This window comes from Melanotaenia boesemani, chromosome 4, assembly GCF_017639745.1.
Source record: "Melanotaenia boesemani isolate fMelBoe1 chromosome 4, fMelBoe1.pri, whole genome shotgun sequence".
Classification (NCBI taxonomy): domain Eukaryota; kingdom Metazoa; phylum Chordata; class Actinopteri; order Atheriniformes; family Melanotaeniidae; genus Melanotaenia; species Melanotaenia boesemani.
This window is the reverse complement of record NC_055685.1, coordinates 1,916,518-1,934,327: the sequence shown is the minus strand read 5'-3', so window position 1 is coordinate 1,934,327 and position 17,810 is coordinate 1,916,518. Positions and strand designations below refer to the sequence as shown.

At 41.7% G+C, this 17,810-nt stretch overlaps 1 protein-coding gene across 3 annotated transcripts in view; it reads right to left on the bottom strand.

The window, feature by feature from the left end:
- Nucleotides 1-17,218, bottom strand: part of LOC121638786 (palmitoyltransferase ZDHHC5-A-like) — a 34,927-nt gene extending 17,709 nt beyond the window's left edge. The window contains exons 1-3 of one of the 3 annotated variants that reach the window (XM_041983768.1): nt 16,532-17,202; nt 10,879-11,933; nt 10,365-10,738 (exon numbers count right to left, since the gene is read on the bottom strand). In XM_041983768.1, the coding sequence (XP_041839702.1) occupies nt 10,365-10,528 (164 nt within the window). In that variant the 5' untranslated portion in view covers nt 10,529-10,738; nt 10,879-11,933; nt 16,532-17,202. Of the gene's footprint in view, nt 1-10,364; nt 11,934-16,531 lie in introns of all 3 variants that reach the window. The other 2 variants (XM_041983770.1, XM_041983769.1) reach the window with 2 other exon arrangements.
- Nucleotides 17,219-17,810: the final 592 nt, after the last annotated feature.

Below are 17,810 nucleotides of genomic sequence, written 5' to 3'. Positions count from 1 at the left end.
TTTGCATATACCATTCATGAAAATGCTAGCATTACCTAAAGGTGGACAGAATGGTGTTCATGGGCCAGTTACATGTGTCCCAGCATCAATTTGTGAAACAATCAACCTGTTTCCACGTTCAAATATGGAGGGGTCATTGTCTGTAAAACTTAAACGTAAATTAAGTTATAAAGGACATTATGAATATCAGTTTGTTGACAGTATGCACATAATGGATGTCCTTAAATATTTAAAAATGAATAATATGTATTACAAAAGATTAATGTTTTAGTTTAATGAAAACTGGATAAATGAGTTTTGTAGAGCAGATGAAGGAAGTAGTAAAGATGAAACTGCTGAAACACGTGATGATGGAGAAGAGGAGTTATTGCATGATAGGCAGCAACACTGCATGTTTCAAGACACCTGTCTAATGGTCAGGAAGCCCTTGACCAATACTATGATAAGATATTAAATGTAGCACCATGTGAAGGAAATAATCCTGTGAAGTTACTTTCAGACCATTCAAATGAAGCAAATTTCCTTTAGGATCTAACACATACCATAAAATCCGTCCACATCGTTTGACATTGTCTTGGTATTTTAATAATAGACTTTTACATGCTGATGGCAGGTTTGCTCAGAATGTAGATTATATATTTTTTGCACAGTATATGTCAGAATTGGAGCAGGTAGTGTCAAACTGTAGATCTCAAAAGTTAAGTGACTTGTTGAAAAATGAGGACTCTTTAAAGAAAATGTTAGAGGTTGATGATGGATATCGTTTTCTTCGACCCATTCGAGGTACACCAGCTTTCTGGCAGTCAGAGCAGCGGGATCTTTTAGCTTGTGTTCGTCAGCTTGGCGTGCCTACTTGGTTTTGCTCTTTCTCATCTGCTGACATGCGTAGGACTAATCTTCTTGATAGTATTTTGAAACAGGAAGGTAGGGCACAGACGGTAGAACAGCTAGAGTGGGCAGATAGATGTGAGCTGTAAAAAACTTGTCACTGCAGCACGTATGTTTGACTTTCACTGGCATCGTTTCTTAAGAGAGGTTCTCATGTCAAAGTCCCATCCTATCGCGGAAATAAAGGACTATTATTATCGTGTAGAATTTCAGCAACGTGGCTCTCCGCATGTACATGCTTTATTTTGGGTAAGAAATGTTCCAATTATTGATAGAAATACAGACGATGAGGTTACTGCATTTATTAATATGTAACATGTGAATTGCCACCAGAGGATGATCTATTATTCAGCAGCATTCGAAGCGTCATTCAAAAACACGTACAAAGAAAAAAAACTGTCGATTTAACTTCCCCAGGCCAGCGTCATGTAAAACATTCATTTGTCGTGGTAAAAATATTCAGGATGAGACAAAGATTTGTAACTGTTGTCTTGATAAATCAGATGAGTCATTATGGTGTGCATGTGCTGGAAAGGATTAAAATAAAAAAGACCAGATAACAATGGAGGTAGCAAGTAAAATATTAGCTGAAATCAAGAAGGCAATAGCAGATGAAGAGTGTAATTATGGCAGCATTGAGCAGTTATTTAAGAGCTTGGGAATCACTCAAAAAATGTTTGAGGCTGCATATAATCGTTGTGCTCGTAATACACATGTTGTGTTGAAAAGGCAGCTTGATGAGGTTTGGATTAATCAGTACAGCAAACCACTGCTGAAAGCTTGGAATGCAAATATTGACGTCCAATACTGTGTTGATGCATATGCATGTGTAGTCTATATCATCTCATACATGTCAAAAAGTGAAAGGGAAATGGGACTGTTGTTGGGAAATACTCAAAGAGAAGCATCTAGAGACGGTAATGTTAGCGCTAAAGAGGCACTGAAAAGACTAGGAAGTGTGTATCTTCACAACAGAGATGTTAGTAGAGTTGCCACCAGTCCCGTTTTTCCCAGAATTGTTCTCTTTTTTTACAAGCTGTCCCGGGAAAAATAAAATCTCTCCCGGGACACAATTTGTCCCGGTTTTTCGGGGAAAATGCAAAAACCTTATTTGATTTCCTTCGTTCTGTAGTCTACAGATGTCCTCTGTGTTAATGTGGCTGTACGTCACACGCACGTGACGTGCCCAAGCGCTGAAAGTGGCCCGCGCAAGCCAAGCAGGCCAGGGAGGGAAACTTGATGGAAGACAGACAGCAAGCTGAATCAGGCGTCCGTCTTATTTTCGCCAAGTTTTGGAGTCTTTAATTAAAATGGGAGGAGAGACAACGGACGAGGAAGGAGAAGGAGCAAATTCATGTAAGCCACCGGCAAGAAAAAAACGATATACTCGTTACAATCCTCACTGAACTGATAATAATCCCCGATTCCTCTGCCCCAAACTTTATGTCCAGTGTCCCTTTTTTCCACAAATCCAAGGTGGCAACCCTAGATGTTAGTGCTCAGGAGGCAGTGTACAGGTTAACTAATATGCATTTAAAGGAATGTTCTAGGAAGGTGGTGTTTGTACAGAACAGTGACAATGAAATTAAAATGCGTTTGCCTCTCAGTGTTTTGAGACAGAAGGCATCATCACAGGAACTTACCACAGAAGACATGTGGATGACTAGTTTAGTCGACCGATACAAGAGTAGACCCAATTATGATCCATTTAATAACATGTGTTTGGCCACATTTGCATCAGATTATCGTATTTTAAGTAAAAACAGCTGTACAGTTACAAAATGGCCTTGGTTTTATAACTAAAAGAACACGCACACAACCAGCAGTTAATTGTTATGTCCGCTTTTCAAAGACTAAAGAGTGTGAAAAGTACTATCGTAGCATGATGCAGTTGTTCATGCCTTATCGTTTAGACAGTGAACTAAAATCTTCTAACTCCATCACATATGAGCAGTTTTATCAAAGTGGCTTTATCACATTTAAAGATGGGTCTAGACATTCAGTAAAATCAGTTGTAGATGAAAATAAAAGAGCATTTGAAACAGAAGCAGATGATTTGGATCATATTAAAAATGACATAGATACAAATGAGAGTACTGGAAGATGTGTGGTGTGAGCTGTGTCCTGAGCAGGAATCGGAGCATCTTGAATGTTTAGAAGAAAGGAAAGAAACAGAAAAAACTGTAGAAGATTCAGAGGTAAACATTGCAGATTTATCAGTGACAAATGAACAGGTTATGTATCTAGAGAAAAAAAACTATGTTTTGAACAGAAGTGATGGCTTAGCTTTAATTAGATCTTTAAATGAAAAACAGCTGTCCATTTATATCACATCAGGTGCTTAGACAAGATAAATGGTAAAAATCCTGAACCTTTACATTTATTTATTACAGGTGCAGGTACAGGGAAAAGCCATTTGACAAAAGCAATCCAATACGAATCAATGAGGCTTTTATCACCGACATCCCGTCATCCTGATAGTATTTGTGTTTTGTTGACAGCTCCTACGGTTATAGCAGCATACAATTTGCAAAGTACTACAATCCACACAACATTTAGTATAGGAAGGATGTACGTTTGCCCTACACTCCCTTAAGTGAAGAAAAACTAAATTCTTTATGTGTCTTATACAGTGATCAATGGTAGATCACAGCTTGTTATCGTACATTCATGGTCGAATAAGACAAAATAAAACAAACTGGTGACTTTTCACCATGTGGAAATATCAGTATTGTAGCAGTGGGAGATTTTTTTCCAGTTGCCTCCAGTAAGGGGAAAACCATTGTATATAGATGACGTGAGTAGTAACTTGTGGTCTAATTAATTAAAAGCTGAATTGACATAGATAGGCAGCAAGATGAGGTGTTTTCCCGTTTATTAAATAGGATTAGAACTCATTCTAAGTGATGTGGACCTTTAAAATCACGTGAAACTGGTGAGGTCAGCTCTGCCTTACATATATTCACAACAAATCACGATGTAAATGAGCACAATATTAAACATCTGATGGAGAGTTGCCCTGAAAATGATTCTATCCATGCACAAGATTTCATTAATGATAATAAAACAGGTAACTTAAAGTTGTTAGATGGTCATCATGCTTGTCTGACGTTTTGAACATAGGTGAAGGTGCAGGTGTGTGTAAAAATATAGATGTTGCTGACGGTCTTGTTAATGGCGTTTGCAGTACCGTTACACGTATAATTACGTCAGGAAAAAGTCCCTTTCCAAAGAAAATCTTTGTTAATTTGATGATAAACATGTAGGTGTACAAAGGAGAAAACGATGTGGAAGTACTTTGTTAGATTTAGCTGATTCTACTGGTGCTGAGGCAGAGGAGGAGAGGGCAACCAATAAGGGTGGATTGTGTCGTCAGTTTCCATTAGGACTGGATTGATCGAATTTTAATCGCAATTACGATCTGGGTTTTCAACGATCATTAAAATGAAATGGTCCGATTACTTTTTGTCCCTCGATTTGTGCTGTTTTCAAATCGAGTGCCGCTGTCATTGCAGCGCTTTGCTGCAGACTCCTCCCACTGCTGCAGACTCCTCCCACTGCTGCAGACTCCTCCCACAGCTGCAGACTCCTCCCACTGCTGCAGACTCCTCCCACAGCCCCGACCGCTTTAGTTTTATTCAGAACGAGCTGCAGACACCTGGACACACAGGAGGCGGCGTCGCTCCTTCTCCATCATTTTCTATGTAAACTTGCGTGAGGAAGTGAAAATCGCTGCCCTCCTCCAGCCAAGCGACAGGCGACAGTCGTGCATGTAAAATGTTGCGTTCGTGCACGCAGACGTGCACACGGGGGCTTGCGACGCAACACAAAAAAATAGAAAAATGTTCAATTTTTGTGAGTCGCAACCAAATAATCCACCAGCTTCCAGAGTCACAGAGAGACAAACGTTATAAACAAACAGAACTTTTTTCTCATTTAACACAGTGAACAATCCGGGATTTAAGAACCTCATCAACACGTTGGACAAACGGCATCACTGCCGTCTCACCACCATGTTAGTGGACTGTCTCTTTCTTCCCTGTATGATGAGTGTAGTGAGGGTGTGTGAAAGACGTGGTGACAGTCCGATGTTTCGCCACCGCTACGGACCTGTGGTAAAGCCGAACCAGAGCAGTATAGAAATGTCGCGCTACATTTTATTGACGCGGATTTCAACGTGAAAACGAAATGTCTCCAGACTATTTTTTTTCCAGATCATACCAGACGGAACATAGCTGCTGGTCTGAGACAAACAATAACTATGGGGACCTGGTGGAAAGAAACTAGTCGGCATTACCACAGTAAACACTTCAAATGTCACCCCCTCCCTCTCATCTATAATTGTGTTAAATAATCGAGATCTCAATTTCAATCAAAATAATCGTGATTATCATTTTTCCCATAATCGAGCAGCCCTAGTTTCCATTAAAACTAGCTTGGGCCTGTACTGTACATAAGGTCCAAGGCATTACTGTGGATAACGCAGTAGTATCTTTCAGTAAAATATTTTCAGCTGGACAAGCATACGTGGCATTAAGTCGTGTGAGGAGTTCATTAGGGTTGATTATACAGGATTTAGATGTCAAACGTTTATAGTGTAAAGATGATGTTAAGGAGAGCATTGAAAATATGATTCCATTTTTGCGAGAAAGAACACATTTAGTGTGTTTATGGTGAATGTACAAAGCTTAGCACCACATAGATTTAACATCATGTACACAACATTTACAGCTTAACTGCATCGCTGTTACTGAAACGTGGCTGCCTGCAGCGGCATCGTTGGAATCTGTGGAGACAGCTGCTTATAGTTTTTACAACTGTTCACGAAGTTTGTACAGTAGCAGTGATCCGGCACTGAAGACCAACAACATGGTGGGGTTGGCATGTATTGTGCAGATGATGTGACATAACATTTTACATGCAGCACATATCAGTCTGGAATGTGTAGTATAACGTTGTAAATCATGCTATTGAGGTAGCTGTGGTTTATCGACCACCATCTTGTCCTGTATCCTTACATAAGGAACATAAAGGTGGATTACTTAGTAAACTTGAACCACTAAGCAATACAGCTGCTGTGATGGGAGATTTTAATGATGACATTTAGAAGTCTTCTGCAGTGTCCCGCTTCATGGCAGAAAGAGGAAATACACAGTTAGTGCAGGAACCGACAACAGAAAGAGGGACACTGATTGACCATGTTCACATCAAGACATCATTTTATCAAGTCGAGGCAACAGTCACCAGTTTATTTTAGTGATTACGAGGCAATCATTTGTACTTCTAGTTAGATTATTAGACACCAGTCATCCACTGATGTTTGTCCATTTATTGTTTAAAGCTTAATTTTTACATTGTAGAATTTTTGTTCTTAGAGGAGTTTGATCTTTGTGAGATCAAAAGGGGTGTATTGTTTGGTTATCAAACCATAATTAATTAATGCACAAGCAAAGTAGAAAATGAAAACAAAAACAATGAAAAATAAAACTGTGTAAAGGCTTCGTTTCCTGCATTAAGACAGCATAAACTGACTAATATTTCAGCAATGGACAGGATCTTAGCCCAACTGGAAAAATTCCCATTTTATCAACTCAACAGAATCCTGCCACAGAAAGACCAAAGAGAGGACTTTACAAGAGACCAGGACAGTTCTGACAGAAGCTCTCTTCTCCCACCCAAAACAGAACAGTATTAGAACGACAAAGTCAACACACAGTGCAGAAAGACAAACACACAACACACACACACACATTAGGCTCAACCCAACATATAGAAGAAGACACAATAAAGAACAAAGACAGGACACCCAACCAGTGGATTTAAATCCACATACCACTACTGACAACCCCTCCCTAGGCAACAGAGATAATGTCAATCAGAAACCACCGAATCACAAGACTGACCCCCATCTCCAGACCTGAAATGATCCCACCTCAACAAATTACGACAACCAGACCCACCGTCTGATTATGATTATTAAATGATATTAAAACCTCACAAATGAAAGAATATTTTTAAAATACAAATCACATTTAAATTCCGACACACACATGCTGTTCTTGGTGCAGGTTTGGCTTTACCTTGTCATATCATGTAAACAAGCAAAAGGCACTGCTAATGGTTTCCCTCACAAATGAGATGGGGTTCAATTCCCTGCTGAAAGCAGGTCATGTTGACAAGCATGGAACATTGAATTAATTACTAAATTAGGACATAAATGAAAATTTTAATAGATAAAAAATGATAAAATAGCCTATTTGAGGATAGAAATAACATTTTACTATCTTTAACTCAGTGAATATCTTGGCATGGGAAAAAAACTTCATACCAGAACACTGACGAGACAACTGCAACTCATCTTAAAATACTACTGGCTCAGGGATGCAAGAGAAATGAAATGTTTTTAGTCATTACAACATTTAGCACCACCAAACATTTCATAAGCACCTCGGTTATTGTTAAGAGTATGTATATGTTCATTCTTCAAAATGTGCATAAATGAACAAAATAAAGACACAATAAACTCTTAACCAACACATTATCTTCATTTAAACAGAAGAATGTTAGTTTTATCCTGAACATGTTGCATTCTAATGTTATCAAGAAAGAATAATTAGTGTAATTTAATAAAGTACTAAGAAATGGACATTTTGTGTATAATCTATATTAGTTATATGAAACAAATACAAGTCACTACAATAATTAGAAGTAGCTTGTAACATTAATACTAAAGGGCATATTATAACCCTACTAATAATGATAACATGTATTTATGTTTTTCAGATCATAGTAAACACGAGGGTTTAGCAGTGACTTGTTATATTAATACACAAGGCATATTGTAAGCTACTGAGAAAATGTGCATAAGTCAGGGCTTGTGTGTCATCATTTATGTTGAAGATCAACGGTACTTTGATTTGCATACAGCTAAGACACCATCAATGCTAAACTCAGTAAAGACATCTGAAGCGTTCATGACCTTGTGATAAATTTGGTGAAATTAGTACAAAAATGAGCATGATTTTAACACCAGAAGATTTCCATGTGGCCATGGAAACAGTCAGGTAACGCTGTGAATTTGAATGTTTAGTCATGTACATACATGTTCAGTTTGTAGCTCTAATAACAACCAGTTAGTTAGAAGTCAACCATGTGTTCATGAAGGATGATATTAAAGAGTTTATAGGTATTAAAGGGTTAAAATGTTGGAACTTCCTGTTTCCAGGAGGCGGGACTATGGTATTGTCAAAGTCTGTCCTCCCTGTCAGGTTTGGTGGAGATCAGGAGCACATTGGGTCACTTACAAAGACTTCCTGTTTCATGGCGGTGGTCGCCATTCGGCATTGTTACGTTTGGCGAAAGAGCTTGAAACATTTTAATGTATAATGAAAGGGTTTGAGCTTATCTGAAGCATTTTAAGTGTGGGAGGTTCATTCCTGAGGAGAAGGACCCGAGCGTCTGAAAGATGCGCTTCCTGTTGTAAGTGGGCGGGGCTTAGTCCAAGGCCAGAAGTAGTTCTATGTATCTGTTCAGGAGCAGACCCTGATTAATCACTGTACGTGTGATGGTGATTGGATGAAAATTGAGGGATTTATACTGATTAATGATGTCATGGCATCTTATCCAAGTTTGTCATGGCGCCACTGTCTCGCCATGCAGCGTTGAGCAATGTCCAGATGACAACATCTAACTAAGAATGTAAATATAGATGGTAAATTGTTAAAAAAAAAAACATGCAGAAATTGCTGGAATATTAGTTTTATAACATTATTTACATTAAAATGTAAGAATTCCTGAGGCTTTTCTTCGGTACAACCATTTTCAAAACAATCAGATGCCATGAGAAGCCTTATAAATTATTTGTGCCGCTTCAAAAAACAACTGATCATGAATAAATATAATATTTAACTTATAATTCAAACACACTAAATGTGACAAATGTCTAATCTGAAAACCTGCTACCACTGCTGTGTAGTTTCCCCCAGCAACTACACCACGCTAGATGAGTTTTTTAATTGGTTGATGTGATGCTTTTTTCCACCAGTAGGGGGCAGCGCTGTTTGTAGTACTTGCTAGTTTCTGTTTGCTAGTTCTTTCCTTAGAAAAGCCATTTTTACGGTTTTTCCAGTATATTACCGTTTTTTTACTTGGTCAAACACCGAACCTTAAAGCTGGTTTACAGATGGAAGCTGGACTGGCCTCTGTGGCTGCATCCTGCTGCTAGCTCATCTTAAATCGGACATGCACCGCACAGCCATTGTCTCCAGAGTCAAAACATAGTTTTATGGTAGAAAATAAGTCTCACTTGTGAAACCAAACTAAAGGAAATCAGGTGAGAGCAGGATTAATCCGTTTTATTGACTCCTGACACGATGTGAACATGCTGAATGTCACACTGGTTGACAGCTGGCTGTCATTACCTGAGGAAGACACACGGAGGAAAATTACTGCGACTGGAGCACATGCTCCAAGCGAGCAGCATGTAAAGTTCAACCGGTGGCCAAGCAGGAAAAGCAGCTGGAAAAACCAGCCGGAAACTGGTGACCATCAGCTCCACCGTGGACAGAATTAGACCAAATCTGAAGAAGCTGGAAAACAACAACGACTGAATGAACAGCCACAGTTTTTATAAAAGTTTCAGTCGTTAGTTCCTCCAAGCCAATCACAAACGCAGACCCAGACGCACGCCATCACCAAGCCCCGCCCCACTCAAACCACAACAGAGCACGTGTATTGCAGAAGATGTAGCAGTAAGGAGAGGCAGAGCAAACAGAAGTAAAACATCCCCAGTGACGCCAGGCTGAAGGGTGAGCTGGTTTACGCCACCAGTTCGTTTGGTTCTAGTTGACTGGTGGTGGTTTAGGTAACTGAGTCCTACCGGTTTCTGAGCCTTTTTTATGTCCATGCAGAGGTTTTGTTCTGACTTCTGTCAACAAAACCAGAAGAGAATAAACGTCTGACGCCACTCGGGTCTCAGTTTCTTTTTTAAAACTTTCGTGGACGAAGGGGTGAATATGACCTCGGTGTTTAGTGTTCTATAATAAACGTAGGTTCTTAAGTTATACCATACTACAGCCAAGCCTGCACTTAAAGTTTTACATTTCGATCGATCAATATGATTTTTTTAATTGATATCCTTTTTTTCAGCATGGTCCAGCCCTAGGCTAAAGCTCCATCATGCAGAGAAGAAGCCAGATGTGAACAGGATCCAGAACCAGCTTCTTCCGTCTTCTCTGGACCAAAGCTCATTTAAAATGAGGCAACGTGGAAACCTGGATGAAGATGTGAACTAGTTTGTGGAAAGCCTGCCTGCAGTCCAGACCTTCACCAGTACACAACATCTGGAGCATCATGGAAGCAGAACATTTCAGCGTCTGATATGTTGTTTATGTTCTACTGGGAATAAAACACAGCCGTTGTGAAAGTTGTGTATTTCACAGTGAGTTTGATCTGTGTGTGCGCGTTGTTGCACTCACGTGAAGCAGAAGAAGAGCGTGGTGGAGCCGACGAGGAAGAAGGTGGCCGCCGACACCGGAACGTAGCGGGAGGGTCTCAGGGGTCTGCTGGGCGGGACCACAGCGTGAGGGAGAGGCGACGAGGACGCACCCCGTCCTCCGCTCTTACTGCTGCTACCTGGCATCACTTCCTGTGTGGTCACCGGCGGGTCTGGTTAGACTGCTACGCCCAGGAAGCCGTCATTCAAACGTCCGGTGTGGATGGACGAGTGGTGGGAAAACAGGGCAGGTAGGAAGGAGATGGAGGAATGCTAGAGGATGGCTTCTGTTTTCAGGTTCATCACCAGACTTAGTTCAGGAGGGAATGAAAGTATTCCTACACCAGTCCCGATCCACTGTAAGACGGATCATAAGGAGAAAATGAGTCTGAAAGGTAAAACTCTTGTTTCCTTATCGGCTAGAGGAAACAGCTAGGAAAGGATAAGCCAGCGAATATCCAGAGGAAGGTGTTCCCACTGACTACTACTGATACAACCTGTGGAAAAATATGTTATCTGAAGGAGTCAGCCAGCAGAAACCGTTCCGCCTCACCACAACAGAACACACTTCTGAAGACGAGCTACTTTAAATCAACGAAAAAGGTTCAGAAACCATGATAGCGCAATAAAAACAAGCTGTGTGGAAAAATGAAAAGACGTGGATTTAGACCCGTCAGTTAAAGCACACTATGATGCTGGACAAGCAGATCCAGATCCAGGGAACTCCAGGTGGACACGGTGAGGTAGGCTGGTTCTGCTAGAGGAGCAGAAATCAGAGAGAAGGGGATGACGGTCTGACTGGCGCTCCCCTTTAGAAAGGTAGAAAGTGGGACTCTGACGTGTAGAAAAGTCTGTAGCAGTTCAGTAAAAGGCAGTGTGGAAATAGAAAAAGAGGGAAAAGCAGTTCAGTCCAGGAACTTGTTTAAGATCAGCAGTCTGTACGCAGGCCAGTGGAGTAGTCTGGTTTTCCTGTGTCGGGGCATCCCTGAACCCCACTGGTGGCCAGTTTAGACCACTACAGATAGGACTGAAAGATAAAAAGCAGGAACTGGTTGATGTTTTCTCTTCAAAATACTGAGGGGAAAATCCAGCAGGTCATCCATTAGTATCCATGTACATGGACTTGTGGAGAACGGACTCCAGTTCCTGATGTGGACTAACAGGGACTATTATTACCCTCTCCGATCCGCTGGTTTCCTTGTTCCACTTACAGCGACTGTTAGTTATGTAACAGTCATGATCACCCGGGACGTGGCCGGGCCCCTGAATAAAGCACTGAGGCTTGGAGACACCCTCCAAACCCCTGTCCCCTGGATGATACCTCCTCTCTGGACCAACTACCCAGAAACAACTGGATCAAAAATGAAAAAGAACTGAAAAAAAAGAAAGTTCCATCTGGGGGTTTCCAGGTCTGGATTATCCTTCCATAAACCAGAAACAGGAATCAGACAGCTGTCCCAGTGCCGTTCAGTGCTTTCCTTCTTCCTTATGATGGTCCTGGTCTGCGTGGATGGAACACGGATGCAGAATTCCTGGTGAATCCAGCCTGATGCTGCAGCAAACAGAAGAAACAGACGAGTCAGATACCAAAACAGTGATGTGAAATCCTGTCATTTAGATTCCCTGATAAATATTGTGCATTTTTGTTTAATAAACCAGTTAAACCTGACCAATAAAAAGGGGCTCAAGTCAAGAGAAGAGCCAATGATTTTTACAGGTTAACAGAGACGTGATCAAAGGCCCAGTTTTAAGATGCTAGCTGTTGTAGCTCCGCTTGCTAACACCTCATAGGTCACATGAAACCTAAATCTTCCCTCTCTATGGAAAGCTTTGTAGGTGTCATATTAAATAAACAAGTTTAAGTTTCTCCCTTTTCTTCCCCAGCTAGTTAACTCTGATCCACCAGTCCTCTAAACCAGTCCAGGATACAGTGGATGCTAAAAAGCATCAGGTTTACTGTGAGAACATAAATGACGGCAGGGCTCCAGACTAACCGTTTATACGAGGACCACAGCGGCTCCTAACTTACATTTTTAGGAGCAAGCAGAACATTTAGGGACACACACTGAAATCACCTTGCATAGTAAATATTCTCATTTCCTCTCATTGTCACTGTATTAGTGATAAAAACCTGAACAATAAATTCAGAAACTACAATGTTTACAATTCACATTTTATTGCAGCAGTTGACATAAAAAACGTTTTACTGGCTGAACGGATACAAAGCAGACATTTAACTTGTCATATGATCAGATTTGATGATCTGATTTTCACTTTCTAGTCGAAGCAGAACAGCAACTAGAGGGTCTGAAAACTCGCTAAATATAACCACAAAGTCACTAAGTTAGCAACACTGAGGAATAATAAATCCCCCAAGACCTGCCTCTTTCCACACATCAGCCAATCACAGAGCTCGTTCATCCCCGCTCACACACACACATTGGCTGTCGTCTTCTTTGTTGGTGTTCGTCTGCTTTTCTCGTATTGAAGTTAGTTTGAGTCGACAAACCAGCAGCTAATCTGTTATTACTGAACTACTGGGCTGAAGAGGGGAGCAGAAGTTTGTTAGCGACTAAATAAATTCAGTTATAACTACTACAAGAAAAAGACCGGTAGATGTATCGTCCACCGTTGTAGAGTAGATGAAGAATTCACTCGTACTGTCTCACATTTTAGTCGCAAACTGCCACCGTTTGGTCGGGCATGAGTGAAAATACCAAAGAAGAAGAAGGGGTTGCCGAACACAGATAGGAGATGAGTTCCAGGCCAGGGAGCCGAACTCGGATCAAACATCACTTGATGCAGAAATGATGCAGCCGTATAAAAGTCTATTAAATTTATATCTATATTAAAACATAAAACTTTGGACACATTTAAGCTTGGAGGGTTTTAGAGGTCAGAAAACCTTTTTCACCAAAGGCTGCATTTAGCCACACGAGTGGTAACCTGCAGTGGACAGTACTACACACACACTTAGTTTTCATATTGGATCTAATTTACAGAGCACTATATGATTCTGTTGGACAGTTTATTTTAATAAGTAACATGACATATATTCTAGAACTGGCGCACATTTTGGGTGATATTTATTTTCTTTTGACTTGTTTCAGTGGCTCCGGTCCCTCGGCATGGGAACTAGCAGGTGGCCACGGGGTGGAGCCAACTAACTGGACCAGATCACACACCAGCATCAAGAGGGGGGATTGGGTTTTCCTTTGTTAGCTTAGTTAGGTGTTTGTGTGTTACCCCTTCTGTTTGGGCTGATCAGCCACTTTAAGTTCACCCTTGTTCTCAGTTGTCAGGTCAGTTTGTTTCCTTTGTTGGTTGGAGTCATTTTTGATTGTTATTTAAGTAGAGTTCTGTTATGTTGAGTTCTGTTTTTAACGCGCTACATTATTCATTGATTTAATAATTGGATTACTTTTTTGGGTTAAAATAAAAACCCTTTTTTTAACTTTAAATCTGAGCCTGACTGTCCTTCACTGCTCGGTCCATCACAGTATAACAAACCAGCGTGCACCCGAACCAGCGTGCACCCCAACCAGCGTGCACCCGAACCAACGTGCACCCGAACCAATGTGCACCCCAGCCAGCGTGCACCTGTTTCATAAAGTGAGGTAAGTGCAGCTGCTTATAATTACAGTGTGTTTTTCACACAATCCAGTCAATACAAGACCTCCCATCCTACCGCATGCAGGACTACAGGAGGACGACGACAGGCCAGGACCACAGCTCCTCTGTAATCCTGAATCAGGACCCACAAATTCTGTTTAGTCTTTGTGGAGATTTCCATTTAACTGCATGATGTAATAACTTTTTTCACGTGATTAGGATCAGGGGTGTAAAACTTGAGGTCAGGAGGACAGCTGTTCTGCAGGTTGTAGATGTTTCCCTGCTCCAACACACCTCATTAAAATCAACTGGATCCAGCAGATTTTTTGTCATGTTCTGCGCAATGAGCCATTAATTTCATTCAGTATGGAAAAATCTAAAACGCGCAGGACAGCGACATCTAAAATACATATATATATACACACACACACACACACATATATATATATATATATATATATATATATATACACACAATGATTGAGAGATTACTGCAGTAAATAAGTATGATGTTCACGTGGGTATCTGGGATAATTCTAGGTTTCCGCTAGCTAGGGTTGCCAACTTTCAGAAGTGATATTAAGAGACGCCAGCCACAGCTCCTTAGGCCGTGACCTAAGGCCCGACTCCCAGGGAACCCGCAGCAGGGGTGTGTTTGATTTCGTGCCAGTAAAGGGGTGATCAAAAAAGCAAGTAGTTATATTTAAAGCTTGAAATGCTTTATTACCAATGAACACATTGATCATTATGCAACATTATTGCATATAAAATGTTAATTAGGCTCCATAAAGCTGTAATAACATGCATCCCTATTTAACATTGAAAAAGTGCTGTCACATGTCTAATCTGTCTCATCTTCATCATCACCAGACTAATACTTTACAGGATAATTGCAAAAGAAATGACCTTGTCCTTGAGTAACTGCTTCATCAGCCTTCTTTTTTTTGTTTCCTTTTTCTGCCCCAGATGGATAATTCCTCTTCATAACAAAGCCCATAAACCACTCACTGACGCAACCTTCTTCCGTAGGGGGCCCCCTAGTGGTGGGGGGCCCTAAGCGGTCGCTTAGTCTGCTTAGTGGCAAAACCGGCTCTGAGCACAACAGAGGATTATAAAAAACAATCCACAATCCAATTCACTGAGGAACACAAAGCTCACCGTCTGAGCTCATTTCAGAGCAGGACCCCAAAACCAGAAGATTTTACTGGATCTCTGATGAAAGTCGTGGAGACAGAGGAGAGAACAGAGCCTGGAGGGAAAGGACTGATGCAGCTCAGCGTCAACACGTGACAACATTGAGGAAAGTTTTCAACCAAGTCGTTAATATGTGAGCAGATTTAGAGCCTGGAGACCAGAGAGATGTCTGAGATGATGACTCAGAAAGGAGAAAGAGCAGAAGCTGCATTAATCTGAGGTCTGAGTAGGACACCGCAAGACCGTGGTTAAGTTCACTGGTGACACCCCCCCAGTGTTTGTATCCCCCCTATGTGATGCATGTAGGAGGGATTCCCCACCTTTGGAAAAATGAATATCAGGCCCTGATTGAGTTTCATGAGGTGACAGTTCGTGAGGTCTGGTGCATCCCAGGCACCTCATGGACATGAACATACACATCTATCTTGACATAATTCCCTCCGACATACAGCACACTGCAGTCAGCAGGCTGAACATGACTTTTCCAGTCTCTACAGAGGAATTATTTCCTCATGAATCCAATCTGATCAGTCGGCTGCACAGTGCGAATTCACACCGTCAGCCTTTTATCCTCAGTGTGGCCCTCACACATGAAGCAGCCTGAACATGAACACTGGGTGTGTTCGGCCCTCCGCAGTCAGGCTGCTGCTCGCCATCACCCACCGCGGCTGCGTGGTAGCTTCTCCCCAGCAACCTCCTAGCAGAGTTTCAGGTGTGGGTGGCCGTTTTGGGGGGTTGTGCAGAACCGATGAGAATGTGTCCTGTAGGAGGAGGATGTGTGGTATCTGGGCCAGGTGACTGGTCGGTCCAACGGCCCAGCACTGCTGACTGGTCGGTTTCTACCCGGCAAGGATGCGCCCATCAGACACACAAAGCATCATCCCGAACTGCACCGAGAATCTCACGGAGACGCAGCGAGGCTGGGACAGAAAAATCACGGTTTCATGGCTTGTCTCAAACGCGGAGGGATCGAGTCTTTCCTGCGTGTACATAGATGGTGTGTCGTGGTTTCAGATCTAATACTACAGCATGGAAATTAGTTCATACTCATAACTAGCGGAGGACAAAAAGAAAGAGTGATAAAATTAAGTAGGGTGGGGATAGCACTACGGAGCCACAGTCACCGTGGATCATGGACATTTCTGTGACAGGCTTCAACGTTGCTGCTCTTTACTCGACATAATGAACATGGATTAAATATAAGATATACACAGTTTTATCCTTTAGTCAACACAGCGTGTAGATGTGAGGCTCAGGTAAAGGCTTCTATACATGCTAAAATAACTAGCCGTGAGCTACTCGGGTCTTAGCCCTGGCTAGCAGCAGGCTAACAGTTCAGCTCACCTGAGATACACGATACAATGGCTGTAGATCCAGAAAGGCTGAATAGGATGTGTCAGTCCTGGTGGCATTATGTCCCCTTATTATAATCGGCAAATCCAAATGGTGACATCCTTCAAGACATTCAGCAGTTTCAGAAAGCACGTCTTTTCTTGGTGGAAAGCTAAGCTAATTCAGATAAATGATCGGCTAGCTAGCCAGCCACCGATACGATTGGCGTCTGTTCACTAGAGACAGCTAGCTTAAATCTCTGTTAGCTAGCACCATAAGATGCCTGCTTTCCTGACTTATACTGCCTGAAGGTTGCTTATTTAAAGCGGGACAAAGTGGAAACCAACTGAATAAAATCCCAAAACAGTCATATGCTCTTCTTACATCTTCATACTGCTGGTGGGTAAGAGAGACTCCCTGAGGCAGACATATTTGTCAGTACCACAAAACTAATGAGGGTCCAACAGCGGAGCTGTCGTAACAGGAGCAACTCTGATTGGATATCTCTGCTGTCAATCAAGTTGCCAGCGTGCTCTGTGGCGTCTACGGTAAAGTCCCACCCCTTTCCAAACGGTACGTCAGGATTGTTCTAAATCGTGATTAAATTTATTCCCAACAGTGTGTCTCAGACTTGTTAGCTGCTAGAGATGAGGAAGATGTGCTGCTATATTTTACAGTAATTAAGCACCACACAAGCTGTCTTTCTCTCTGATTCTTAATCCTCTCATGTGACACACTGGCACACAAACGTTTTTAAGTATGTGCAAGCAAGCTTCAAAACCATTTATTCTTAGTATATGGAAGAAATACCAGTTACATACTTATTGTTATGGGCCAACAGATTGACAGCTAAATCTCTAATCAACGCTCACATCAACCACAGTTTTTAACCCCCAAACCGGGAGTTCAGCAAGCCAAGCAGCAAACACTGGACGCCCCCATAAGACACCCACCCCGACTCAGTGGGGAGATTAACACGACAGCAGGAGCTGTGAGGATAAGCCCACACCATCAAGCTCTGAGATATTAATGTCTAAAATCCTGCCACCCGCAAAACAAACATGCAGCTTTGTTGTATGTTGTTTACTCTCTCTCTCTCTCTGTGTTGCAGTATGCATGTCCATAAAGAAGGAATCATGGTATTAAAAACACAATACATGTTTTGGTAATGACCCATTTCCCACAGGAGGTTACACAAAGGAAACTGGTTTTCTGTGCATCAGTCCATGTGACACCGTGGCCTAGAGGAGGAGAGGAGGAGGTCTAGGGGAGTGGGACGTGGATGACAAGG